Source organism: Coregonus clupeaformis, chromosome 5 (assembly GCF_020615455.1).
Source record: "Coregonus clupeaformis isolate EN_2021a chromosome 5, ASM2061545v1, whole genome shotgun sequence".
NCBI lineage: Eukaryota > Metazoa > Chordata > Actinopteri > Salmoniformes > Salmonidae > Coregonus > Coregonus clupeaformis.
This window is the reverse complement of record NC_059196.1, coordinates 27060257-27088134: the sequence shown is the minus strand read 5'-3', so window position 1 is coordinate 27088134 and position 27878 is coordinate 27060257. Positions and strand designations below refer to the sequence as shown.

The following is a 27878-nucleotide window of genomic DNA, read 5'->3' as shown; positions in this document are numbered from 1 at the left end:
AAATGCTTCACAGAGTTCAAGTAACAGACACATCTCAACATCAACTGTTCAGAGGAGACTGCGTGAATCTGGCCTTCATGGTCAAATTGCTGCAAAGAAACCACTACTAAAGGACACCAATAAGAAGAAGAGACTTGATTGGGCCAAGAAACACGAGCAATAGACATTAGACTGTGTAAATATGTCCTTTGGTCTGATGAGTCCAAATTTGAGATTTCTGGTTCCAACCGCTGTGTCTTTGTGAGACGCAGAGTAGGTGAACGGATGATCTCTGCATGTGTGGTTCCCACCGTGAAGCATGGAGGAGGAGTTGTGATGGTGTGGGGGTGTTTTGCTGGTGACACCGTCTGTGATTTATTTAGAATTCAAGGCACACCAGCATGGCTACCACAGCATTCTACAGCGATACGCACATCCCATCTGGTTTGCGCTTAGTGGGACTATCATTTGTTTTTCAAAAGGACAATGACCCAACACACCTCCAGGCTGTGTAAGGGCTATTTTACCAAGAAGGAGAGTGATGGAGTGCTGCATCAGATGACCTGGTCTCCACAATCACCCGACCTCAACCCAATTGAGATGGTTTGGGATGAGTCGGACCGCAGATTGAAGGAAAAGCAGCCAACAAGTGCTCAGCATATGTGCGAACTCCTTCAAGACTGTTGGAAAAGCATTCCTCATGAAGCTGGTTAAGAGAATGCCAAGAGTGTGCAAAGCTATCATCAAGGCAAAGGGTGGCTACTTTGAAGAATCTAAAATGTTAAATATACTACATGATTCCTTATGTGTTATTTCATAGTTTTGATGTCTTCACTATTATTCTACAATGTAGAAAATAGTAAAAATAAAGAAAAGCAATGATGACAGCACAGGTTTCCTTGCAGGTAACCATGGTTAACAGAGGAAGAACAATGATTTCAAGCACCACCCTCCTTTTAAAGCTTCCAGTCTGTTATTCTAACTCAATCAGCATGACAGAGTGATCTCCAGCCTTGTCCTCGACAACACTCTCACCTGTGTTAACGAGAGAATCACTGACATGATGGCAGCTGGTCCTTTTGTGGCAGGGCTGAAATGCAGTGGAAATGTTTTTTTGGGATTAAGTTAATTTTCATGGCAAAGAGGGACTTTGCAATTAATTGCAATTCATCTGATCACTCTTCATAACATTCTGGAGTATATGCAAATTGCCATCATAAAAACTGAGGCAGCAGACTTTGTGAAAATTAATATTTGTGTCATTCTCAAAACGTTTGACCACGGCTGTATACACACACACACACACACACACTATTTTATAGATATCTCACTTAAAACATAAAATGTAATGAATAGTAGAATTGTATATCCATCTCTCTCTTTTTGGCTATCATTCAATGGAGCGTGTGTATGAATGGTAAATGCCTGTACCCCAAAACAGAAGAGAGATGGGGAAGTGTATTTGCTCAGATCTCTTAGGTAGAGTACAGGCATAAGGTACAAGGTGTATTGGCCACAAAGTGTGTATTTATGTGTGTGTGCGCATGTGTGTGTGTGTTTGTATGTGACTGACATCCTCGTGCTCCCGGCTTCTCTACAGGATGTCTTATGCATCTGTGTGTGTGTGTGTACGTGTGTTTGTGTGTGTATACATCCTCCTCACCCTCTTGAATACTCAAGGACATCTGCTATTATACAATATCTGCCATTATCTCTTCTCCCTCCCTCCCTTCCTATGTCTCCTTCTTTCCCTCTCCTTGCCCTCTACTCTCTTTACAATCCGTGGGCGTGGGTGTACTGCTCTTGAGAAAGTCGGACCTCAGCAGGCGGTAGAAGAGCACTATATTCATGGCGGTCATGATGGCTAGCCCTACACTCCCCACTGTGTAGCTGAACAGGGGGATGTTGTCCCGGTTCAGAACCAGCCAGCGGGTCATCCAGGCCAGGGTGTTGATCCGGAACACCACGTAGGTACCTGGAATTATATGTAGTTCGTTATTATCAGCACTAAGAACAGAGATCCTATTAAATGACATATGTATTTCTATATGTAATTCTATGGTGCTAACATTTGTATAATCTACTTACTACAGTGCTTTACGACAGTTGAAAGGTCATGTAAACAAACCACTTCATGGCACACCTCATGATGTGAAGTTAGAGATAATAAATAACTAGCACAAGCTAGCTGTCATATAAAAAATATTATTTCATAATTGAAACCTTATTAACATGACAGTACCTAGGTTGACCATACTGTTGACGCGGTAGAGGTCGCCCTCCGCTAGGTTGGCCATGCGTAAGATCTGGCGCAGGTGGAGGAACACAGAGTTTATCTCAACCAGGAGGGCCACCACAGCAAAGCCCACGTAGCGACCGGTCAGGACAGCGATGCCAAAACAGCTGATCACCTAGGAAGAAGATACTTTTTCTTAAAACTGCATTGTTGGTTAAGGGCTTGTAAGTAAGCATTTCACAGTAAGGTCTACACCTGTTGTATTCGGCGCATGTGACAAATAAAATGTGATTTGAGAGTGAGAGGGAGAATAAGAGAAAGTTAGGCATTGAGTGGCAGTGATGTAGTCAAATTCCTAAACCTAGAGTTTGACTCAAGTCCTAAGTCCCTAGCTTTCGAGTCCAAGTCTGAGTCAACTCACGAGTCCTAACATAACAAACAAACCACCAACTCATCTACCCAGAAGTCACATGGTTAACCATCATCTCATGAGGTAGTGGTGGGATGACTGGGATCTCATGACTTAGGTCATGTCCACCATATTAGCCATATCCACATATGACCATCTGACTCACAGCACAGCCTTTTTTTGTATTTATGATAAAACATTTATTATTTCCAGGAAAATATCATCCAGTTAGTCTCATAACAAGCCTTTGTTTTTCCTTTATTTGCTTGTCAGATTAATGCCTTTGAACATCAAACACTGACTAATCTTTAGATAATGACATTGAGGAAGGTCATCATGCTAATCAAACATCTGCAAGGTCATAGTTATGAAATGAAAGTCTGAAGTTACAGCATATCAGATAGTCTTTGGTAACAGGGGGTGATGTAGTAGCGTACTAGAACCAATAGGTGGCAGCCAGTGCCAGTCTACAATAGAGCCACTATAGAATGTGTACATACTGCTCTGTTACACAATAACTTCAGGGACATCTTTTGAATCATATTTTATTAGACTGCAGCTGCCTTTACAAGTTTATATTGTGTTGTGTGTCAGAGTTAGATCATTAAATCTCACATCCAACTTAGTTACTGTAGAAGTCTGGAGGGCAGATGTATGTTTTCCCCAAATATCCCATTGAGAACAGCAATGCCCTAGTAGTACATTAACCTGACCCTGTCCGCTGTTACTAACCCTAACCTTTCTCCCCACTCTGTCACTACTCTCAATTCAAACCACTACTTAGTCTGTCTCCCAAATGGCACCCTATTCCCAATGGCACCCTATTCCCAATATAGTAATAATAATAATAATATGCCATTTAGCAGACGCTTTTATCCAACGTCATGTGCTAATTTTTTTTTTTTTTTGTTGCACTGAGTGTGCATAAAGTGCACTGAGTGTGTGCATAAAAGTAGCAAACTACATAGGGAATAGGGTGCCATTTGAAATGCAGCCTTAGCCTCCCAGAACTAACTGTAGACCATGTTACATAGCAGTTACTGGCACACCAATGTAGCGATGTAAAGCACAACGTATCTTGTTAGGACACTCAAACATCCTCAATGGCTTGGTTGTGTGACTGAGCTTAACAAGTAGACAGGACCCAATGGGAGGGCTTTAAGTGCGTGTGGCCCCGGGGGTGAGGCTGGAGTCAACAGAGGAGGTGCCGTCCCTAAACTGACAAATGGTCATGGGATAAACAGCACCACACACACACACACACTGGGGTCTAGTCTAAAGGCCAGTGCACACACTGGCTAGTGGCTACCCCCTCAAGAGGAACAAAAAGACAAAGAGACGCTTACATGTAGCAACTCTGGTCCAAGCATGTCTGAATAATAACACCTATTTAGCCAGACTACAAGTAGGCCAGCACTGACGTGAGACACACCATTATGTCCTATCTTTTTCTTGCATCTTCCTCTTGTTTTCTATCTCCTGCTGCAGGCTGTGTGTGTGTGTGTGTGTGTGTGTGTGTGTGTGTATGTGTATGTGTATATAGAGGCCCTAATCCCATGCTGCGCTTAGCCAATAAGGTGTGTGTGACTCTCTCCCCAGGTAAACACCCCAGTCTCTCATACATACACACTCACACTAAACTTCAACCGGTCATATCGTTCCTCCAGGTCACACACACATCTCCTCTGGGACACTTATAACAGGAACTGTGGAGGTCAAATAAAAGCCTTATAAAATGCTCTGATAAGAGACCTCATGGCCAGGATTCTGTTTACATGGTTATCTATCACCTAGCAGCTCTCTCTGTGACGTCTTGTATGAGTGCTTGTATGGTCTCTCAACGTTGATCCTTGGGACGCACTGTGTAGTCTGGTTCTCACTTCAGCTGGACATCAAGACAGACACTTACTTACTGTACGTATTAAGAATAACAGCTTAGTTAATTAGAACACACATTTTTGAATCACCTATTTCAGAAATATTGTTAGATATTCAGACCCTATTTTGTTTACTTTTCTGTGATACTTCAAATAGTAGAATTTGACCATGGATTATTGGCTGAAATAAAAAGCCTGTATACATAATACAGCCGGTGGTTACAAAACCTTTATGCCCTACTTTGACCCAGCGAAGCAGTCAGGCCATCATCAGGAGATGGTAGCCCCAAATCCCCACTGACCCATCTGAACTCATCCAGAGAGAGACAGGGGGTCATCACTTGGCCCGAGCTCAGGCACGTGGCTCTTTTTGTGAGGTATGATTAGGACCAGAGACCATAGCTCTGGCTGGGTCCTGGCTGGATCCTGTCATTCAACCAAATAAAATAAATTCAAACCATGAGAGGGGATGAATCCCTAAACTGTGCCCGACAGTGAGCCTCCCTGGATGGGGTTGAAGCTACTGTAATCCCCCCTCCCCTGGGTCAACAGACAGATAAGACAGCCCTGGACCATTAGAATGATTCAGCATTAGCAGGCTATCCCCTGCTAAGCCAGGGTAACGCTGGGCTGGTCAGCTAGCTGCTGGTAGCCTATTAACAGTGCTACAGACAGACAGACAAATAGTGGATACACACAGGGCCAGGGGGATGAGACAGCTGGCAGGGGACCCAGTCTAACTGCATGGATGGGAAAGTGGGCACAATGATGGAGAGGTTAGCCTTGCTCTTACAGTATGTGCTGCTGTGTCGTGTTCAGTAGGATACAACATAGCAAAACATTTTGAAAAGGAAAGCAAAAATCAGCAGTAGAACCCTCGTTTCAAAGCGTTCTCTCATTTTGTGTATATTGAACAGATTGGGGGTAAAGGAGAAAGGGTGAAAACAGCGTGTGTGTTTCCTTAACCACAGTAAAGAATGGCAGATAAGGGAAAGACAGATTCAAGATGGCCGATGTTGTTAAGGATGACCCAAGGTGGCACACAGCAGTGGCAGAGCGACAATTGCAAAAGTGGCCTATATACTCAATATGTAGGAATAACCAATAATTGACTATGGTGTAGATAAGCATTTAGAAGCAACTTCATTTGTAAGATTTGCCAAGTCATGGCCAAGATGGCAGACAAAGATAAGGCAGCAGAGAAACCAAAATGCCAGCCAGGTGGGAATGTTACAAAGTCAATCCATCTTTAGAGCATTGACCTCTCTCTAAGCCCCGAGGGGTAGAGATGCACCTCAAACCAAACCCGTTCCCTTGGTTTCAGATGACAAAAAAAAGGCTTCCGGAGTGAATCTTGGTAGCCTGAGCACACACACACACACACACACGCTACCATATAGAAGGCAGAGACAGTACAGGTACATCAAAGCTGGGACAGAGATACTGATAAACAGCTTCTATCTCCAGGCCATCAGACTGTTAAACAGTCATCACTAGCCGGCCTCCGCCCAGTACCCTGCCCTGAACCTTAGACACTGTTACTAGCTGGTTAACACCCGGTTACTCAACCCTGCACCTTACAGACTGCTGCCCTATGTACAGTCGTGGTCAAAAGTTTTGAGAATGACACAAATACCAATTTTCACAAAGTCTGCTGCCTCAGTTTTGATGATGGCAATTTGCATATACTGCAGAATGTCATGAAGAGTGATCAGATTAATTGCAATTAATTGTAAAGTCCCTCTTTGCCATGAAAATTAACTTAATCCCAAAAAAACATTTCCACTGCATTTCAGCCCTGCCACAAAAGGACCAGCTGCCATCATGTCAGTGATTCTCTCGTTAACACAGGTGTGAGTGTTGACGAGGACAAGGCTGGAGATCACTCTGTCATGCTGATTGAGTTAGAATAACAGACTGGAAGCTTTAAAAGGAGGGTGGTGCTTGAAATCATTGTTCTTCCTCTGTTAACCATGGTTACCTGCAAGGAAACCTGTGCTGTCATCATTGCTTTGCACAAAAATACCTTCACAGGCAAGGATATTGCTGCTAGTAAGATTGCACCTAAATCACCCATTTATCGGATCATCAAGAACTTCAAGGAGAGAGGTTCAATTGTTGTGAAGAAGGCGTCAGGGCGCCCAAGAAAGTCCAGCAAGCGCCAGGACCATCTCCTAAAGTTGATTCAGCTGCGGGATCGGGGCACCACCAGTGCAGAGCTTGCTCAGGAATGGCAGCAGGCAGGTGTGAATGCATCTGCACGCACACTGAGGTGTAGACTTTTGGAGGATGGCCTGGTGTCAAGAAGAGCAGCAAAGAAGCCACTTCTCTCCAGGAAAAACATCAGGGACAGACTGATATTCTGCAAAAGCTACAGGAATTGGACTGCTGAGGACTGGGATAAAGTCATTTTCTCTGATGAATCCCCTTTCTGATTGTTTGGGGCATCCGGAAAACACCTTGTCCGGAGAAGACAAGGTGAGCACTACCATCAGTCCTGTGTCATGCCAACAGTAAAGCATCCTGAGACCATTCATGTGTGGGGTTGCTTCTCAGCCAAGGGAGTGGGCTCACTCACAATTTTGCCTAAGAACACAGCCATGAATAAAGAATGGCACCAACACATCCTCCGAGAGCAACTTCTCCCAACCATCCAAGAGCAGTTTGGTGACGACCAATGCCTTTTCCAGCATGATGGAGCACCTTGCCATAAGGCAAAAGTGATAACTAAGTGGCTCGGGGAACAAAACATCGAAATTTTGGGTCCATGGCCAGGAAACTCCCCAGACCTTAATCCCATTGAGAACTTGTGGTCGATCCTCAAGAGGCGGGTGGACAAACACCCGCATTTCTCCAAGCATTTATTATGCAAGAATGGGCTGCCATTAGTCAGGATGTGGCCCAGAAGTTAATTGACAGCATGCCAGGGCGGATTAAAGAGGCTTTGATAAAGAAGGGTCAACACTGCAAATATTGACTCTTTGCATAAACTTAATGTAATTGTCAATAAAAGCCTTTGACACTTATGGAATGCTTGTAATTATACTTCAGTATACCATAGTAACATCTGACAAAAATATCTCATAACACTGAAGCAGCGAACTTTGTGAAGACCAATACTTGTGTCATTCATGCCTGTTGAAACCAAATCAGACGATTACGTCGGCAGATCAGTCGTGATGGCTCGGCGGGGCTCCGTGTCGACACTAGGAGGTCCCGTCCGGTTGACAGAGAGGTAGATAGCCGGGAGATGGGCCTGGCTCGAGGCTAGCTCAAGGCCAACTGGTGCTTGCTTCGGGGGCGGTGGTGATTAGCCAACAACATCCATTCGGTTGCAGCTAGCTAGTTGCGATGATCCGGTGTTAAGCTCCAGTGATTCAGTGATTCAGGCAGAAAATCCGATATGTTCTTGGTCGATAGCGCGCTGTGCAGACAGTGCAGACTGGCCGATAACAGTCCAGGCTAGAGCTGGCTGGTAGGTAGTGCAGGCCACGGACAATGGTGAAAACCGCTAACGGTGGCTAATAGCAAGTAGCTAGTTAGCTGGCTAGTTTCAACTGGGAGGTTCTGGTAAAAAAGGTAAAATAAATAATAGAACCGTAGTGATGGTGCCTGGTTTCCTCCAGACGTGACGCTTGGCATTCAGGCCAAAGAGTTGAATCTTGGTTTCATCAGACCAGAGAATCTTGTTTCTCATGGTCTGGTAGTCTTTAGGTGCCTTTAGGCAAACTCCAAGCGGGCTGTCATATGCCTTTTACAGAGGAGTTGCTTCCGTCTGGCCACTCTATCATAAGGGCCTGATTGGTGGAGTGCTGCAGAGATGGTTGTCCCTCTTGAAGGTTCTCCCATCTCCACAGAGGAACTATAGAGCTCTGTCAGAGTGACCATCGGGTTCTTGGTCACCTCCCTGACCAAGGCCCTTCTCCCCCGTTTGCTCAGTTTGGCTGGGTGGCCAGCTCTATGAATTTCTTCCATTTAAGAATGATGGAGGCTACTGTGTTCTTGGGGACCTTCAATGCTGCAGAAATGTTTTGGGACCTTTCCCCAGATCTGTGCCTCAACACAATTCTGTCTCGGACCTCTACGGACAATTCGTTTGACCTCATGGCTTGGTTTTTGTTCTGACATGCACTGTCAACTGTGGGACCTTATAAAGATACGTGTGCACCTTTTTCAAATCGTGTCCTATCAATTGAATTTACCACAGGTGGACTCCAAATCAAATTGTAGGAACATCTCAAAGATGATAGGACACGAGTGGCGCAGTGGTCTAAGGCACTGCATCGCAGTGCTAGCTATGCCACTAGAGATCCTGGTTCGAGTCCAGGCTCTGTCGCAGCCAGCCGCAACCGGGAGACCCATGGGCGGCGCACAATTGGTCCAGCGTCGTCCAAGGTAGGGGAGGGTTTGGCCGGCAGGGATATGGGTTCGTTTCCCACCGGGGGCCAGTATGAAAAAATATATTAAAAAATAACGTATGCATTCACTAACTAAGTCGCTCTGGATAAGAGCGTCTGCTAAATGACTAAAATGTAAAATGTAATTCTCAAAACTTTTGATCACGACTGTACATACAGTCATTGAACACTGGTCACTAATAATGTTTACATAACGTTTTACCCACTTTATATGTAGATAATGTATTCTAGTAATGGCTCAGCCTATTTAACTACTGCTGTACATACAGTACCAGTCAAAAGTTTGGACACATCTACTTTTTCTATATTTTCACTATTTTCTACATTGTAGAATAACTACGAAATAACACATGGAATCATGTAGCAACCAAAAGTGTTAAACAAATCAAAATATATTTTATATTTGAGATTCTTCAAATAGCCACCCTTTGCCTTGATGACAGCTTTGCACACTCTTGGCATTCTCTCAACCAGCTTCACCTGGAATGCTTTTCCAACAGTCTTGAAGGAGTTCCCACATATGCTGAGCACTTGTTGGCTGCTTTTCCTTCACTCTGCCGTCTGACTCATCCCAAACCATCTCAATTGGGTTGAGGTCGGGGGATTGTGGAGGCCAGGTCATCTGATGCAGCACTCCATCACTCTCCTTCTTGGTAAAATAGCCCTTACACAGCCTGGAAGAGGTGTGTTGGGTCATTGTCCTGTTGAAAAACAAATGATAGTCCCACTAAGCGCAAACCAGATGGGATGTGCGTATCGCTGTAGAATGCTGTGGTAGCCATGCTGGTAAAGTGTGCCTTGAATTCTAAATAAATCATAGACAGTGTCACCAGCAAAGCACCCCCACACCATAACACCTCCTCCTCCATGCTTTACGGTGGGAAATACACATGCGGAGATCATCCGTTCACCCACACCGCGTCTCAGAAAGACACGCGGTTGGAACCAAAACATCTCCAATTTGGACTCCAGACCAAAGGACACATTTCCACTGGTCTAATGTCCATTGCTCGTGTTTTTTGGCCCAAGCAGGTCTCTTCTTCTTATTGGTGTCCTTTAGTAGTGGTTTCTTTGCAGCAATTCGATCATGAAGGCCTGATTCACACAGTCTCCTCTGAACAGTTGATGTTGAGATGTGTCTGTTACTTGAACTCTGAAGCATTTATTTGGCCTGCAATTTCTGAGGCTGGTAACTCTAATGAACTTATCCTCTGCAGCAGAGGTAACTCTGGGTCTTCCATTCCTGTGGCGGTTCATCATAGCGCTTAATGGTTTTTGTGACTGCACTTGAAGAAACTTTCAAAGTTCTTGAAATGTTCCGTATTGACTGACCTTCATGTCTTAAAGTAATGATGGACTGTTGTTTCTCTTTGCTTATTTGAGCTGTTCTTGCCATAATATGGACTTCGTCTTTTACCAAATAGGGCTATCTTCTGTATACCCACCCCTACCTTGTCACAACACAACTGATTGGCTCAAACGCATTAAGAAGGAAAGAAATTCCACAAAATAACTTTTTAAGGCGGCACACCTGTTAATTGAAATGCATTCCAGGTGACTACCTCATGAAGCTGGTTTAGAGAATGCCAAGAGTGTACAAAGCTGTCATCAAGGCAAAGGGTGGCTATTTGAAGAACCTCAAATATAAAATAAATGTTGATTTGTTTAACACTTTTAGGTTACTACATGATTCCATATGTGTTATTTCTCAGTTCTAAAGTCGTCACTATTATTCTACAATGTAAAAAATAGTAAAAATAAAGAAAAACCCTTGGATGAGTAGGTGTGTCCAAACCTTTGACTGGTAGTGTATATGTGACCGATGGGGTTAGAACCCAGACTTTCTAAAGGGACAGAAGAGCACATTAGCCCGCTAAGCTGAAGTCTAGGCATTCACTTAGGGAGCCAATGCAACTCATCAGGTTTCTGGCAAATTTACTCATCATTTGAGCGTAGTTACCCAAAGACCTCTGTTACACTAGCGTGCCTGGGGGTTGACTTCCTCAAGGGAATGTCAGGCAGGTTAGGAGCATGATGAGGAAGGCTGGCTGGACAAGGTTAACAGTGAGGTTCTGATATGTCTTCATTTCTTGTTCTTTATTTTTTTTGTTTTACTTTTGGATTATGTGTGCATTGTTATTGTATTGCTGCATTGTTGGAGCTAGAGACATCGCAGGTGCAACAAAATGCTCATAACATCTTCAAAACTGTAAGCGACCTATACATTTTGATTTCATTTGACCAACACCCCCTTACACCAAATCTTAATGCGTCTCATCTCAGCGCAGAGTCAAAGGTGAAGGTAAACAGTGTTTGTGATGGCCACTCCTCAGTGCAGTGCAGTATGTGTAATGTAAACATGGGGCCAGGGACATTCCTCACAGGACCTAAATATAATAGGAATGCATAAACAACACTCAGACCCTAACTCCCTGTACAATATACTATCAAGTACATGCACACACACTTCACACACTCAAGCATGCCAAACGCAAGATGGGGTGTTAGGTGTTTGATGCTTTTGTGATTTTATCGGAATGTGTGTGTGCGTGTGTGTGCAAAGCTAATGATTAAAAGGAATTGGTCTACTGATCAGAGAGTGGGTTGCCTAGTATAGTGGGCTCTAACTGTGAAGAACATAGCGACAGCAGGAGTTCTGTGTCATCTCGACTAGTCACGATTCTAAGAATCAAAATGTTAACAGGCTTTTACTGTAAAGTTGGGTTGCACAAACAGTGTGGTAGGTGCACACACACAGCCCCGTAACCACCACTGCATTCAACACACGTTACAACACTCACCAGCCCCCCCCCAAAAACAGGCCTGTCCTCCCTATAAGCTGGTCCCAGAGAGAAGTTTGCTGACTAATAACACCACGCTCCATAGCAACCATCACACTCAAACAGAGTTACTCTGATAGCAACGGGTCAATACTGGACTGGAGTAGACAGATTGAGCTTTTCCACTTTTCCAGTGGGGGTTATTGGAAGGGAAGGGGAAATGGGCTAGGGAAGTCTATGGTAAGGAACTAAATGGGAAAGCCTATGGAAACCGTCCTGTCTTGTATAAAGCAGGGCCAGGGTGTGGTTCAGGAGAGGGCATTTTATGTACAGTATGTAAGTGTAGCGAGGGGTCAAAGTCTACAACGTAAAATATATGAGTATGAACTAGCATGTTCACACATAACCCCCCCCCTGCACACACATACACACAAGCTTACATTAACATAAAACCCACACATCCACATTACAGAAAATAACACACATCCGCTGTAGTAGATACTGTGATGACCCTTCTAGAGACCAGGGTAAATGCCACCGTCACAAGACTAAAGTCAAACGAACGACCATAGATTTAGGAAAAACCAAAACATTGTGTGTACGGTGTGTATCCATGGTTAGTAATGGTAAAAGAAAAGAAAAAATCTCTCATCATGGAATATGTTTAGAAAGGTCGCTGTGACATTATTCATATTCAAGTCACGAGTCCTCACTAGTGGTTGCCAGGTGATAGGTGAGACATGTTAATTGGTTTTGGTGTGTTTTTGCAGTGACTCACTTCACTATTTCTCACCTAACTCTTTCTCCTAGATGTTGATTAGTACAGAAGCTACTTCAAAAACTATGTACCTACACTACTCAGTGACCACTTGGCTGTATATGTACACTACTGACTACGGTCAGTGTAACAATACATTTATCCTATGGATACATGTGTTTTATGTTTTGAGCAAATGAAAATGTTTCCATAACTACCCAGCATACATTTAAATGGTGTGCTATCCGAACAACTGTAACGGAGCTAAATATAGGAATTCCCCTATACATACAGTACCAGTAAAACGTTTGGACACACCTACTAATTCAAGGGTTTTTCTTAATTTTGACTATTTTCTACATTGTAGAATAATAGAGAAGACATCAAAACTATGAAATAACACATATGGAATCATGTAGTAACCAAAGAAGTGTTAAACAAATCTAAATATATTTTATATTTGAGATTCTTCAAATAGCCTTGATGACAGCTTTGCACACTCTTGGCATTCTCTCAACCAGCTTCACCTGGAATGCTTTTCCAACAGTCTTGAAGGAGTTCCTACATATGCTGAGCACTTGTTGGCTGCTTTTCCTTCAATCTGCGGCCCGACTAATCCCAAACCATCTCAATTTGGTTGAGGTCGGGGATTGTGGAGGCCAGGTCATCTGATGCAGCACTCCATCACTCTCCTTCTACATTTTTTTTTTTAAGGTTAGTTTTTGGTTACTACATGATTCCATATGTTATTTCATAGTTTTGATGTCTTCGCTATTATTCTACAATGTAAAAAAATAGTACAAACTTTTGACTGGTAGTGTATGTTGGAATCTGGGATTGTCTTTTGAGTACATCCTCTCCTACCAAGACTACACACACTCCATAGTTGCTAGAAAACCACAGACGTACATGCTTAGGGATTCACAGGTATCTTTCTGGCTGGCAGCCAAGTCTCTCTCTCTAACTCTAAATGTTCCTCCTATAGCGTCACCTTGACTACAGTATGAAGTCAGTAAAGACCAACTCCCTCATTCTCTTCTCCCTGAGCCTGGCTCTCTGGTTTCTGAACGATGCGGATTCCTCGAAGAACCGCATTCCTGGTTGCCACGCCAACGTCTCACAACAATCACTCTGTTTAAGCACATCTGGATTTCCTGCCCAACCTCTTAGCAACAGAATAGTGTTTTCATGACAATGTGGGTTCTTCCTGACAATGTGGACACTTCATAACAATGTAGGGACGTCATGACTTCGCAGAGACTTTCTCTAGGGGACGTTGTTGGCATTCTTATTGTCAGGCCCTAGGCACAATAAATATGTTTCTGTCCAATACCAGTGTACAACAAAATTTTAAAAAGTTCACTGTTGAGTTATTAGATTTCCAAGAAAATTTGCTAGCACTTTTGAGAACTTTACTCATCTTCCCTGCATGTTTTATGGTTGACTGGTTTCTAGTTAAGAGGCTGGTTCAATCTGTGTGTGGATCTTGGATGAGAGGGGCCTTAGATAGGCTGGTATCATTAGGTGAGTGGTTTACTGTATAGAACGACACTGAGGAATGGAAACAAGAAAGAGGCGGAGGCTGTCTTGAGTGGGTGGATTTGGGGGGGATGGGGTTATGTTTTGACTGTGTGGGTGTAGGGGATATGTGGGCGGAGATCTGGGCTGAGCGTGTGTGAGAGGGGGTTCATGTGGAGACCAGATTTCTTCTGTCTGGAAACACATACTGAGGAGAGAGAGGCAGAGGGGTTTCCCTCCTCCAAAGAGATGTGGCCGCAAAACACACCACAACTCTCCCACCAAGAATCTATAGACACATTCTCTGCCTCACCCCACTTTCCCTTTCCTCCCCTTCACACTCAATCTCTCGCTCAATCACATTATCCTTCTCTATTGTACTTCACAGTAGGTGGGTGTAAGATTCGCAGAATGGCAGCCCAACTCAAAACTGATATTCTCACTTTGGCTATTATAAGTTATAATAACATTCATGCAGTGATAAGGCTAAAACACCACGAGGTTATAGCTCATAGCTCATAGCTCTAGGTTTAGGCGACATGTGGAAAGAGTTTAAAATTACGCAAAAATAAATATCAAGCGCTACTCCTCCTTTTGGCTCCTCAACCCACAGAGTAGAACCCTGGCCAAAAGGGCTGTGTGTGTGGGGCACATGAAGATCTCGAATATTTATTTGGCAAATACGTTCAGCATCCTACTATACAAATTCAATTGCTCCTGATGGCATTGCTTGTTCAAGTCCAGGGACATTTTAGTGGTTTGTGAAAAGCAAACCACAATTTCAAACAAACCACATATTACAGAAAGTTATGTTGGCGAATTTTATTCCGAAGCACATTCGATATTAAAACTGTACATGCTTTTAGAGTACAGATAAGAGAGAGTAGGGGGTTGAGAATGTTAAATAACTTTGGAATGAAGAAGCAGAACGCATTGCATGTACTACAGCTTTGGCAGTACTGCTGTACTGTGGCCATATTAGGCTGCGAGTCACTGGAATCTGACAGAATGAGGGGACATGGAGAAAGACTGGTCTGCAGGAGCAGAAATCAGGATCTGTAGAGATGAAGCTGGGGGGAGAGAAAGCGAGAGGTCAGGAGACGAAAGGAGGAGAGGAGAAGCTGGCAGTCATAAGCACCACGCCACACCATAGTGACACAGCCACCGGTGACGTAGAAATACGGCCATGCAGAAGTTCTCGCACAACACTGAGTCTCCAAGTTAGGCCTAAGTCATGGATCCAATCGCATGACATTCTCACAGGGAGCAAGTGGAAGCTTCAAGCTTCTCCAATACTGCCTGCTTATATCAATCGTCACTGTGGTAAACTGAGCAGAGTTCCATTCATACCTTCAGGCTGGTGTTTAATGACCCTTCAAGTGGAGAATGTGGAAGGGGCTTCTCCTAGAGTAAGCATGGAGATGGGGTGAAAGGGTTCTTCAGAGAAGACCTGAGAGGGAAGATCAGGGAGCGTAGACTGGGTTCCCAATATGGCAGCAGTAGTAGACAGGGTATACAGTATTCATACCCCTTACCTTTTTCCACATTTTGTTACATTACAGCCTTATTCTAAAATGGATTAAATTAATTTTTCCTCATCAACCTACACAAAATACCCCATAATGACAAAGCGAAAACAGGTTTAGAAAACCTGGAAACAGGATTGTGTCGAGGCACAGATCTGGGGAAGGGTACCAAAACATTTCTGCAGCATTGAAGGTCCCCAAGAACACAGTGGCCTACATCATTCTTAAATGGAAGAAGTTTGGAACCACCAAGACCCTTCTTAGAGCTGGCAGCCCGGGCAAACTGAGCAATCGGGGGAGAAGGGCCTTGGTCAGGGAGGTGACCAAGAACCCAATGCTCACGCTGACAGAGCTCCAGAGTTCCTCTGTGGAGATGGGAGAATCTTCCAGAAGGAAAACCATCTCTGCAGCACTCCACCAATCAGGCCTTTATGGTAGAGTGGCCAGACGGAAGCCACATAACAGCCCGCTTGGAGTTTGCCAAAAGGCACCTAAAGGACTCTCAGACCATGAGAAACAAGATTCTCTGGTCTGATGAAACCAAGATTGAACTCTTTGGCCTGAATGCCAAGCGTTACGTCTGGATGAAACCTGGCACCATCCCTACGGTGAAGCATGGTGGTGGCAGCATCATGCTGTGGGGATGTTTTTCAGCGGCAGGGACTGTGAGATGGGAAAGGTGAACCGAGCAAAGTACAGAGAGATCCTTGATGAAAACCTGCTCCAGAGCGCTCAGGACCTCAGACTGGGGCTAAGGTTCACCTTCCAATAGGACAACGACCCTAAACACACAGCCAAGACAAAGCAGGCGTAGCTTCGGGACAAGTCTCTGTATGTCCTTGAGTGGCCCAGCCAGAGCCCGGACTTGAACCCGATCGATCATCTCTGGAGAGACCTAAAAATAGCTGTGTAGCGATGCTCACCATCCAACCTTAAAGAGCATGAGAGGATCTGCAGAGAAGAATGGGAGAAACTCCCCAAATACAGGTGTACCAAGCTTGTGGAGTCATACTCAAGAAGAATTGAGGCTGTAGGCCTCCTTGTAGCTCAGTTGGTAGAGCATTGCACTTGCAACGCCAGGGTTGTGGGTTCGATTCCCACGGGGGGCCAGTATGAAAATGTATGCACTCACTAACTGTAAGTCGCTCTGGATAAGAGCGTCTGCTAAATGTAAAATGTAAATGTAATGTAATCGCTGCCAAAAGTACTGAGTAAAGGGTCTGAATACTTGTGTAAATGTGATATTTCAGTTATTGCTTTGTCATTATGGGGTATTGTGTGTAGATTGATGAGGAAAAAAAACCTTTAAATCCATTTTAGAATAAGGCTGTAACATAACAAAATGTGGAAAACGTCAAGGGGTCTGAATACTTTCCGAATGCACTGTAGATACAGATGTAGTATATAGGGGAATCGAAGATAGTATATCTCAAAGATGGAACACAGCAGTCAAAATATCAGTTAGAGGGTAACGCATGACACTCACTTCCCTACCAGCACTAAGCACTACTAATAAGCAAACTCAATTATGCGTAACGAGACAGGGATGAAAGCAATTTGTGTTGTGGAGGGAAACAGCAAACACATTGTTGAAACCTTCAAAAACATCTCAGTCAGAGAGCCGTTAAACTAAGAGCGTAGCTATAGCGATTGCAATTAGAAAAGCAACTAGAGTCAAATTACATCTTCCCTGCTGACCTAAACATCTTAAATGAACTGCATTAGGCCCAATGGCATTTTCTAAATGCTTTTTTCATTAACTTCTGCAGCAGTTCTCTAGTATCTACTCACCCTCGTTCATAGCAACCTCAATATTTCCAACTGTTATGGCCAACTACAAAGAAGGAGGAGAGGGGAGCTTTTTACGGTAAATTATTCCTTGTTTTTCCATGAACCCTGTCGAGGGCAGTGGCAACTCCAAAGATGTTACTGAAACTACAGCAGAAAGCCCCTGACAAATTCTGCAAATATGGTGTTTGTCAGAAGGTCTTTTTCCAGACCCTTATATTTTCTGTTATGAATCTTCCATATGCTCTTTCATACATATTTGACAGCATCTCCTCAGTCAGATCTGAGTGGGGCAGTTTTGTGTTCATACAGGTGCCCTATTTCTGACACAGACAGCAGGACTTCCTGTTTCCCAAAGGAAGGGAGGGGTCAGAGGTTGTTTGGGGGCTATACAAGTGGTCTCTGTGTTGCTCTGTGTTAAAATGCCAGTGGAGTACCCATGTCATTGTAAGAGGACTCCCGCCTTTCTTACACAGTAAGCTCCACTTAAGTGGAAAAAAGTCTAAAGTTTCTATGGAACATTTGACTGCTTATCCCCCAACAGTTACTAAGACTGGGTCATGTTCACTAGACATGAAACAGAAGAAAACGGGATGAAACTGGGAGGTAGCCTTCTAGCTGAACTTGTCCAATAAGAAACCCTAGTTTATGTTTTCCATTGCACAGCCATTTTGCTATGATACTGTATGCCCTGATGAATACGACCCTGGTCGACGACTACTGGAACTACTACCAGAGCTTTGCCTACTGCTAACTCTTTAGCGTCTGTCCTTAGCTTGAGTCTTTGGTGTTGTTAAGTCTGCATTTCAGAGAAACCCCTCTACAGCATTACAAAGTGAGTGACTAAACAAAATTACTTTCAGAGGATGAGGGGGTACGGCAAATAAAGACTGTTTTTGCCACAGACCGTAGAAATTGTCAACAAGGCATTAGCCAATACCAACAAAATGCTCCATTGAGATCTCAGATTCAGAAAAATAGTTTCTCTCCCTTTACTTCTCCCCAAAACCTCAATTTAATTTTCTTATTTATCATTACTGCCAGGCCCAGACCCCAGCAGTAAAACACCGGGGGAAGGAGGAAGAGAGAGTGAGAGAGAGGAGAGAAAATAAAGAAATACTAATAGAGACACAGGATGAGAGCGGGAGAAAGAAAGAGATCACAACACAGAAGAAAAGGATGATCAAATCAAATTTTATTTGTCACATGCGCCGAATACAACAAGTGTAGACCTTACAGTGAAATGCTTACTTACAAGCCCTTAACCAACAATGCAATTTTAAGAAAGAATACCAAATAAAAAAAGACCAAAAACATAATAAAAACATAAGAAATAAAAGTAACAAATAATAGCAGCAGTAAAATAAAATAACAGTAGGGAGGCTATATACAGGGGGTACAGGTACCGAGTCAATGTGCGGGGGCACCGGTTAGTCGAGGTAATTGAGGTAATATGTACATGTAGGTAGAGTTATTAAAGTTACTATGCATAGACAATAAACAGAGTAGCAGCAGCGTAAAATAGGGGGCGAGGGGCAATGCAAGTAGTCTGGGTAGCCATTTGATTAGCTGTTCAGGAGTCTTATGGATTGGGGGTAGAAGCTGTTTAGAAGCCGCTTGGACCTAGACTTGGCGCTCTGGTACCGCTTGCCGTGCGGTAGCAGAGAGAACAGTCTATGACTAGGGTGGCTGGAGTCTGACAATTTTTAGGGCCTTCCTCTGACACCGCCTGGTATAGAGGTCCTGGAGGCTGAGCAGTTGCCATACCAGGCAGTGATGCAACCAGTCAGGATGCTCTCGATGGTGCAGCTGTAGAACCTTTTGAGTATCTGAGGACCGATGCCAAATGTTTTCAGTCTCCTTAGGAGGAATAGGTTTTGTTGTGCCCTCTTCATGACTGTCTTGGTGTGCTTGGACCATGTTAGTTTGTTGGTGATGTGGACACCAAGGAACTTGAAGTTCTCAACCTGCTCCACTACAGCCCCGCCAATGAGAATGGGGGCGTGCTCAGTCCTCTTCTTTTTCCTGTAGTCCACAATCATCTCCTTTGTCTTGATCACGTTGAGGGAGAGGTTGTTGTCCTGGCACCACACGGCCAGGTCTCTGACCTCCTCCCTATAGGCTGTCTCGTCGTTGTCGGTGATCAGGCCTATCACTGTTGTGTCCTCTGCAAACTTAATGATGGTGTTGGAGTCGTGCCTGGCCATGCAGTCATGAGTGAACAGGGAGTACATGAGGGGCCCCCGTGTTGAGGATCAGCGTGGCAGATGTGTTGTTACTTACCCTTACCACCTGGGGGCGGCCCGTCAGGAAGTCCAAGATCCAGTTGCAGAGGGAGGTGTTTAGTCCCAGGGTCCCCTGCTTAGTGATGAGCTTTGAGGGCACTATGGTGTTGAACGCTGAGCTGTAGTCAATGAATAGCATTCTCACATAGGTATTCCTTTTGTCCAGGTAGGAAAGGGCAGTGCAATAGAGATTGCATCATCTGTGGATCTGTTGGGGCGGTATGCAAATTGAAGTGGGTCTAGGGTTTCTGGGATAATGCTGTTGATGTGAGCCATGACCTGCCTTTCAAAAGCACTTCATGGCTACAGACGTGAGTGCTACGGGTCGGTAGTCATTTAGGCAGGTTACCTTAGTGTTCTTGGGCACAGGGACTATGGTGGTCTGCTTGAAACATGTTGGTATTACAGTCTCAGAGAGGTTGAAAATGTCAGTGAAAACACTTGCCAGTTGGTCAGCGTATGCTCCGAGTACACGTCCTGGTAATCCGTCTGATTATGTGAATGTTGACCTGTTTAAAGGTCTTACTCACATCGGCAACGAGAGCTTGATCACACAGTCGTCCGGAAAAGCTGATGCTCTCATGCATGTTTCAGTGTTACTTGCCTCGAAGCGAGCATAGAAGTAATTTAGCTAGTTTGATAGGCTCGTGTCACTGGGAAGCTCGCGGCTGTGCTTCCCTTTGTAGTCTGTAATAGTTTGCAAGTCCTGCCACTTCCGACGAGCGTCGGAGCTGGTGTAGTATGATTCGGTCTTAGTCCTGTATTGACGCTTTGCCTGTTTGATGGTTCGGAGGGCATAGCAGAATTTCTTATAAGCTTACGGGTTAGAGTCCTGCTCCTTGAAAGCTGCAGCTCTACCCTTTAGCTCAGTGCAGATGTTGCCTGTAATGCATGGCTTCTGGTTGGGGTATGTACGTACAGTCACTGTGGGGACGACGTCATCGATGCACTTATTGATGAAGCCAGTGACTGATGTGGTGTACTCCTCAATGCCATCGGAAGAATCCCGGATGTGAGAGAAGGAGAGGAAAAGTGGAAGTCCCAGTTCCTCCCAGGCCACAGTCATAGACTGTCTATCTGTCAACACTCATCCAGACCTCCTCCTGTTCCTGTCCTGAATGGAGCTTCAAAGGAAAGAAAGGAGCGAAGAACAACAACAAAACCTCAGAATGGGGGACTGGCTGGCTGCTGGCCCTGGAAGAGGAGAGGATTAGAACCATAGGGTGACGTTACTACAGACCCTGGTTCGATTCCAGGCTGTATCACAATCCGGACGGAATTGGGAGTCCCATAGGGCGGCGCACAATTGGCCCAGTGTCGTCCGGGTTTGGCCGGGGTAGGCTGTCATTGTAAATAAGAATTTGTTCTTAACTGACTTGCCTAGTTAAATAAATGTACAAATAAAAAAAATAAAAGAATGTGGAGCTGCCTGGCAAGCTGAGTTGAGTCCAGTCAGTCTGTCAGTTTAGATATGCAGGACTTGCCCTGGACAGTGTTGATACATTGACGAGGAACAGCAAGCTGTGAGTCATACATACACATGAGAGGCTGAGTGTGAATACTGTACTACTCACCAGTATGTGTGCGAGAGATACAGACACACTTATCGAGGCTCACATATAAACAGGCATGTGCCCACATTCACTGGCTCAATTTCAGACGCGTAACAAACATTACTTGTATAAGAAAGCTATTAGACAAGCAGACAGGATAAAATTCTTCAAAGCCAGGTGCAAATCTACACAAATCCTCTTCTATCCACGCATCTAAAAATGTACATCAACATCACAAACCGGTCCTCAAAAGAAAAAAGTATTCAAAAGCTCAGTATTGCCATGGAAATGGGTCAGGCAGAAGAGCCTTGGCGCATGCCGTGGTCAGTTTAGCATTTTACCCCCCAATGGTAAAAGTTAGGATGGGGGGAGGGCAAACTGATCATAGATCTGTTGCCAACAGGCAACTTAATTCCCGGATGTAAAGCCTCAAGCAGCATTCTACAAAGATGAGACATCCATTCTCAAGGGAATGAGAACAAGACTCAGGTCTTTCTCAAGAACACTGGTGAACAATGAAAATTTTTCTCAAAAGGACATTGACCGTTTTTCTTCCCCACTGCCCTTTCCTACACTGGGTCACTATCCCTCCAGGGCCAGAGGCTTCCGAGTGGCGCAACGGTCTAAGGCACTGCATCTCAGTGCTAGAAGCGTCATTACAGACCCTGGTTCGATTCCAGGCTGTATCACAATCCGGATGGAATTGGGAGTCCCATAGGGCGGCGCACTGTTGGCCCAGCGTCGTCCGCGTTTGGCGGGGTAGGCCGTCATTGTCAATAAGAATTTGTTCTTAACTGACTTGCCTAGTTCAAAAGGACAATGACCATTTTTCTTCACCAGGTGCTCTCATTTGAGGCCTATTATGTAGTACTGGAGCTGTCTAGCTTTGATGGGAAAGAACGATAATGAGGGTAGTTCCTAGCTAGTGTGACTGATCGGGTTAGAACTCAGACTTTCTGAGGGACAGAAGAGCACATTAGCCCACTAAGCTAAAGTCTAGGCATTCACATAGGGAGCCAATGCAACTCATCAAGTCTCTGGCAAATTTACTCATGCGAGCGTGGTTACCCAAAGACTTCTGTTACACTAGTGTGCCTGGGGGTTGACTTCCTCAAGGGGATGTCAGGCAGGTTAGGAGCCTGATGAGGAAGGCTGGCTGGACAAGGTTAACAGTGAGGTTCTGATACGTCTTCATTTCTTGTTCTTTATTTTTTGGGTTTTACTTTTGGATTATGTGTGTATTGCTAGATATTGCTGGAGCTAGAGACATAAGCATTTCGCTGCACCTGCGTTAACATCTGCAAAACTGTGTTAGCGACCAATAAAATGTTATTTGATCTATGCTGTATGCTAACAGGGGCCAACGACTGTGGGGGTTTTATGTGTGAAATGTGTGTGCACTGTGTGATGCTTTCACTCCTTCAATATTCTCTGGTAGGTGTTTTTAGCTAGATAATGAGGTTGAGACAGAGTAGATTCTAGGCTAGGTTTCGCCTAATCACTGATACAGGGTCAGATATTTACCACCCCCCTAATGATCAAGGTTATGGTGAGTGAGGTCAGGTAACCTGATCCTAGATATGTGGTTGTACACAACATGTACCTCAAACCTTGTAGATGCTACCAGGACCACTTACCACTGTGTGATGGAATAGGAGCTCCCATGACAGGATCATCTTCTGGTTGAGCACCATATCAAGGAAGTCATAGATGAAGTAGCCTGTTGAACAAAACATAGAAAAGGCATATTCTAGCTTAGAACCAAAACAAAGCAATGGAGATTGATAGAACAAAGGCTTTTTCAGTGGAGGAGCGTTTGGCATAGCAAGTATATTTAGTGGGGACCCCTCTTGCCAGTCGCTTCCATGACGACACCAAGGATGGTAACCAAGATGTCAGTTAGAGAGCGCCATTTATATCAGTCCCCCACTATGGGCGTAACCATGGAGACGGCTATTCAGAATGGTGGAAAAAATAATGAAACGTTAAGGTAGTCGGGTGTGTGTGTGCATGTGTGTGTGTAGGGGAGGAGGTCCTCCTCTAGGGCAGACTAGAATTAACCCCAGTCTGTGTTCCTCCTACATATTCAATTTGACATTCAACACCAAAAGGGCTTCTGTAAATATTGTGATGAGACGTGCACCTTTAGAGCATCCTCTGCTGCTATATGACAAACACATGCTGAAGAAACAGATGTTTGATCCAAATTGAATACAAAAAAGAATTCTCACTGTGCATTTGGAATCGATTTTGACTGAATAGGATCCATAATATTAGATTTTAAAAGTGTCATCCATTCATTTTATCATTCCTAAAGGTGTATAAATAAAAGCCATTTTTACAACCAGTGAAAACAGTCAACCTAGGTCAAGCGTTCACGTTATTGAACCATGGTGGCATGTGACCAACTGTCCATCCATTGGCCTTCCAACAGGCTCTCTTATCATTATGACGCTGACTGTGTTTCATAAGGATTCATTGGTTCTGTGTCTCTCTGTCCCTCTCTCTGTGTGTGTGTGTGTGTGTGTGTCTCTCTGTCCCCCTCTCTCGCCCCCTGCCCATGTCCTTCTGCCCCAGTCTCTTTCACACCTTTGTGTACCACCACACGTGGCTGAAAATGTAGTATTTTTTCTATAGTGTTTAAATATGACAGCAGCATAGCTTTACATGTTATATCAAACAGCATAGCTCTTTGTGTTGTCACAATGGGGACTGGAGCCAATCTCTTCCATTCTGTGGGTTTTGGGCAGTGACCGTCCAATAACATTGTGATCAAACAACTTCTTTACACTGGCTAACAGTCAAACCCTGGAATGTTTGGTTGAGATGGTAACTAACAATACAGAATTATACAGAAAGAGTTAACAGAAAATCTTTGTGACGGATCACGGTTTCTCAAAACAAAAAGATTATTGAATGAACTTAACGACACACCCAATAGGAGAGTGGCATGTTTGGTGTGTAACACTGTGTTTACCTTTGGTCAGCCTGGGAGGGTACCTACTGCAACTGTTCTGCATTCCAAAATGTCAACACCTTTGCCTTGGCCTGACATAGTCAAGTCAGCCCACAGACAGAGGCCCAGGCTAGTGTTTGTTTGGTCAATCAGAGCGAAAAACACACAAAACATTGTCAATATGGCCTCTGAACATATAGTGTGTTTCCACTATGTGGCCAAGCTGCCATGTCAAAATTGCCTACAGTGAAAATACGTTTTCGTTCCAGCTTTGCATTGTGGCCTGATAGTGACGACCATACTATAGGCTCAGTGTCACTGTCACGCCACATTGTTGTAGGCAGGGCCCAGAGGACGCACCATCCTTACCCTCCTCACCCGGACTCCCTTCTCTGTTACAGATGGCAATTGACCTGGGCAGACTGCTGTGGCATAAATCAACAGCCTTCTTCTCAGGCGCTATGGCCCATTCTAGGGTCACGCAACCTACGGGGGTAGGTCCGGAGCGGTGCCTGGGACGAAGCCCCATAATGCTCCCCATTGATTCTAGAACTCCGGCAACACTAACAACACTGGCAGGCAGCATTCAGGGGTGGGTTGGATTCTCTGGGAGAATGCTAACAATCCTTGGAATTCTAAGGGAGCCCTTGTTGGAGCCCTTGTTAGCCATGCACAGATCCAATAAATTAGCAGCTTATAGAGTGTGGCTTGCAGTCATTTAAATGAGCTCATGCCATTAAGGGAAACAATACACGAGCCAGTTAGAGAGCATGAAGTCAAAATAGAGGAAGTTGTATTTAAAGGGGCTATACTGCTGGGGTTTACTCTAAGCTTGGTGTAAAGATTTTGTCCATCTAGCCGAGACTCCTAACCATGTGAAAGCTATGGTCTGCTGTTTGAAAATGGCCATATGAATGCATCAGCAACAAGCAACAGTTAAAAGAATATTGAGCAATAAGGAGTCCACCTCCTCAGTGAATTGGTATGGTATGGCATAACATATCAGGATCAATCAATTACCACCGACTGAGGATATAAAGTGTGGTGCCAGGACAACAACCTCTCCGTCAACGTGAGCAAGACAAAGGAGATGATCGTGGACTACAGGAAAAGGAGGGCCGAACGCCACCATTCACATCTGCGGGGCTGTAGTGGAGCGGGTCGAGAGTTTCAAGTTCCTTGGTGTTCACATCACCAACAAACTATCATGGTCCAAACACACCAAGACAGTTGTGAAGAGGGCACGACAAAGCCTATTCCCACCTCAGGAGACTGAAAAGATTTGGCATGGGTCCTCAGATCCTCAAAAAGTTATACAGTTGCACCAGAGAGCATCCTGACCGGTTGCATCACCGCCTGGTTTGGCAACTGCTCGGCCTCCGACCGCAAGGCACTACAGAGGGTAGTGCGTATGGCCCAGTACATCACTGGGGCCAAGCTTCCTGCCATCCAGGACCTCTATACCAGACGGTGTCAGAGGAAGGCCCTCAAAATTGTCAAAGACTCCAGCCACCCTAGTCATAGACTGTTCTCTCTGCTACCGCACGGCAAGCAGTACCGGAGCGCCAAGTCTAGGTCCAAAAGGCTTCTCAACAGCTTCTACCCCAAAGCCATAAGACTCCTGAACAGCTAATCATGGCTACCCGGACTATTTGCACTGCCCCCCCACCCCATCTTTTTACGCTGCTGCTACTCTGTTATTGATTTATGCATAGTCACTTTAACTCTACCCACATGTACATATTACCTCAACTAGCCGGTGCCCCTGCACATTGACTCTGCACCGGTACCCCCTTGTATATAGCCTCCCTACTGTTATTTTATTTCTGCACTTTATTTTAGTTGTTGTTTTATTTTACTTTTTTATTAAAAAATAAAATGCTTTGTTGGTTAAGGGCTGTAAGGAAGCATTTCACGGTAATGTCTACACCTGTTGTATTCGGCACATGTGGCAAATCAAATTTTATTTGATAAGAAGCCAGTCCTGATATTTATGGCGGATTTTTAAAAGGCCTTTGATAAAGTAAGACTGGATTTTAATTATAAATGCCTGGATTTTTATAAAATGGGTCAAAGTAATGTATAGCAACCCCAGGTGTAAAATAGAAAATCGCAGCTAATTCTCTGAGAGTTTTGAATTGTAAGAGGAGTTAATCAAGGGTGTCCGCTGTAACCATATCTATTCGTTACGGCCACCGAAATGCTAACAATTAAAATTAGATCAAATAACAACAGAGGATTAGAAATCCAAGGCTTAAAAACAAAAGGTGTCCATGTATGCCGATGACTCAAGTTATATATTAAGTCTGCAAGCTAGATCCCTGCAATGTCTCATTGAAGATCTAGAGGTAACTTTTTTTGGACTCTCTGGACCAAAAAACCTAATTATGATAAAAGTGTACAATATTACGTATTGGATCTTTTAAAAAATACAACTTTTACATTACCTATAAAATGGGCTGACGGTGAAGTAGACATACTTGGTATTCATATCCCAAAATATATAAATTAGCTCTCCACAAGGAATTTCAATAGAAAACTAGTCAAAATAGACAAGATCCTGCAACCATGGAGAGGTAAATACCTGTCTATTTATGGAAAACAATTCGCTGATTAACTCCTTAGTCATATCTCAGTTTACTCACTTACACACCCCTTCCCTTTCCCTCTGCCATCCACACACACACACTCACCGATTGATACAGAAACCAACGTGTGCGAGAACATAGAATATGTTCCTATCAAATCTTCGGCCATCTGTGGGTGTACGAAAAAACTGTAGAGGAAAAATAGACAAATTCATTTGAGAAAATAACCAGAACACAATTAAAATGCATATATTATTCAAAACAATTAAATCGTTTTTTGTATTATTGGGAGAGAAAGAGCATAGTGAAAAGGTGTAGGCTAGATCAAATTGATTCTGAAGCATTTTATATGACCATAGGTTAATTGATTTAACATTTCACAATTCACAATTCAGTCCAGAACAAAACATTGTCCACATTATTCTGTTACCTTATCCTACAAATCAACATTTACCTTTAAATTGTAAAAATGTATTATAAAACCTATTATCAGTTATTTGCCCGTAATGTATAAACTTTCAGTAGGCTAATTGAAAACAATTGATCTTTACATGTCAAGCATCATGGCAGTGGAAAACGACTCACCATAGTACAGCCCATATCCCAGTTATCAGACTGTGGGTGAAAGATGTGCAGATATTTCTCCATTTCCAGGAGTTTCTGCAAGCAGTCTCGGGTATAGGGAGTTTACTGACACCACAGTTGACAAGTTTAAAAAATCCAATAGAGCCACTCGCCGTCAAAAGCACTGAATTCAACTCCATGGCCACGACAAACTCCTTTCTGTGTCCTCCTCCACTTGAAGAATTTAATGACCGAAAATTCGCGCGCTGTAGTTGTTCAAGATCTGACGCTCTCGCTCTCTCTGCTCGTGATTGATATTTACGCTGTCAAAGCAAACATGCTGACATTCCTTTGGTGTTCCGTGTTATTTAGCCGAAAGCGATAAATGTTATTTCGACCCACTGATGTCAGTCGAATCAAATGTAGGCAATTTGATGCTTTTGTCTCAGAAATGGAAGGTGAGGCATGGACGTCAATGATTATCTATTCTATTCTATGATTTCAGGTTGACGATTTTTATTGTAGTACCAGCCAAAGGAGAAGACAGAATTGCTTTCTCGAACGCATGTGCTGAGCGTGCGAATTTATGTAAAAGTTGTGAAACGCTCCTATTATAAAATTATCCTTCTCCTTGCTTGTGTAAC

The 27878-nt window shown here is 44.0% G+C and overlaps 1 protein-coding gene across 1 annotated transcript; it reads right to left on the bottom strand.

Moving 5' to 3' along the window:
* Positions 1 to 1223: 1223 nt before the first annotated feature.
* LOC121567145 (TLC domain-containing protein 2-like) lies at positions 1224 to 27878 on the bottom strand. Its single transcript, XM_041877083.2, has 5 exons — positions 27256 to 27878; positions 26776 to 26858; positions 22764 to 22846; positions 2222 to 2390; positions 1224 to 1954 (listed from the first exon to the last, which is right to left on the bottom strand). The coding sequence occupies exons 1-5, from the start codon at positions 27432 to 27434 to the stop codon at positions 1713 to 1715; spliced, it is 756 nt and encodes a 251-aa protein (XP_041733017.2). The 5' UTR covers positions 27435 to 27878; the 3' UTR covers positions 1224 to 1712.

Coding starts and splice junctions, on each gene's coding strand:
- LOC121567145 (XM_041877083.2), bottom strand. CDS start 27,434: ATGGAGTTGAATTCAGTGCTTTTGACGGCGAGTGGCTCTATTGGATTT. Junction 22,847..26,775: donor GTTGGTTTCTGTATCAATCG/GTGAGTGTGTGT, acceptor TTTGTTCAACAG/GCTACTTCATCTATGACTTC. Junction 2,391..22,763: donor TCCTATTCCATCACACAGTG/GTAAGTGGTCCT, acceptor TCTTCTTCCTAG/GTGATCAGCTGTTTTGGCAT.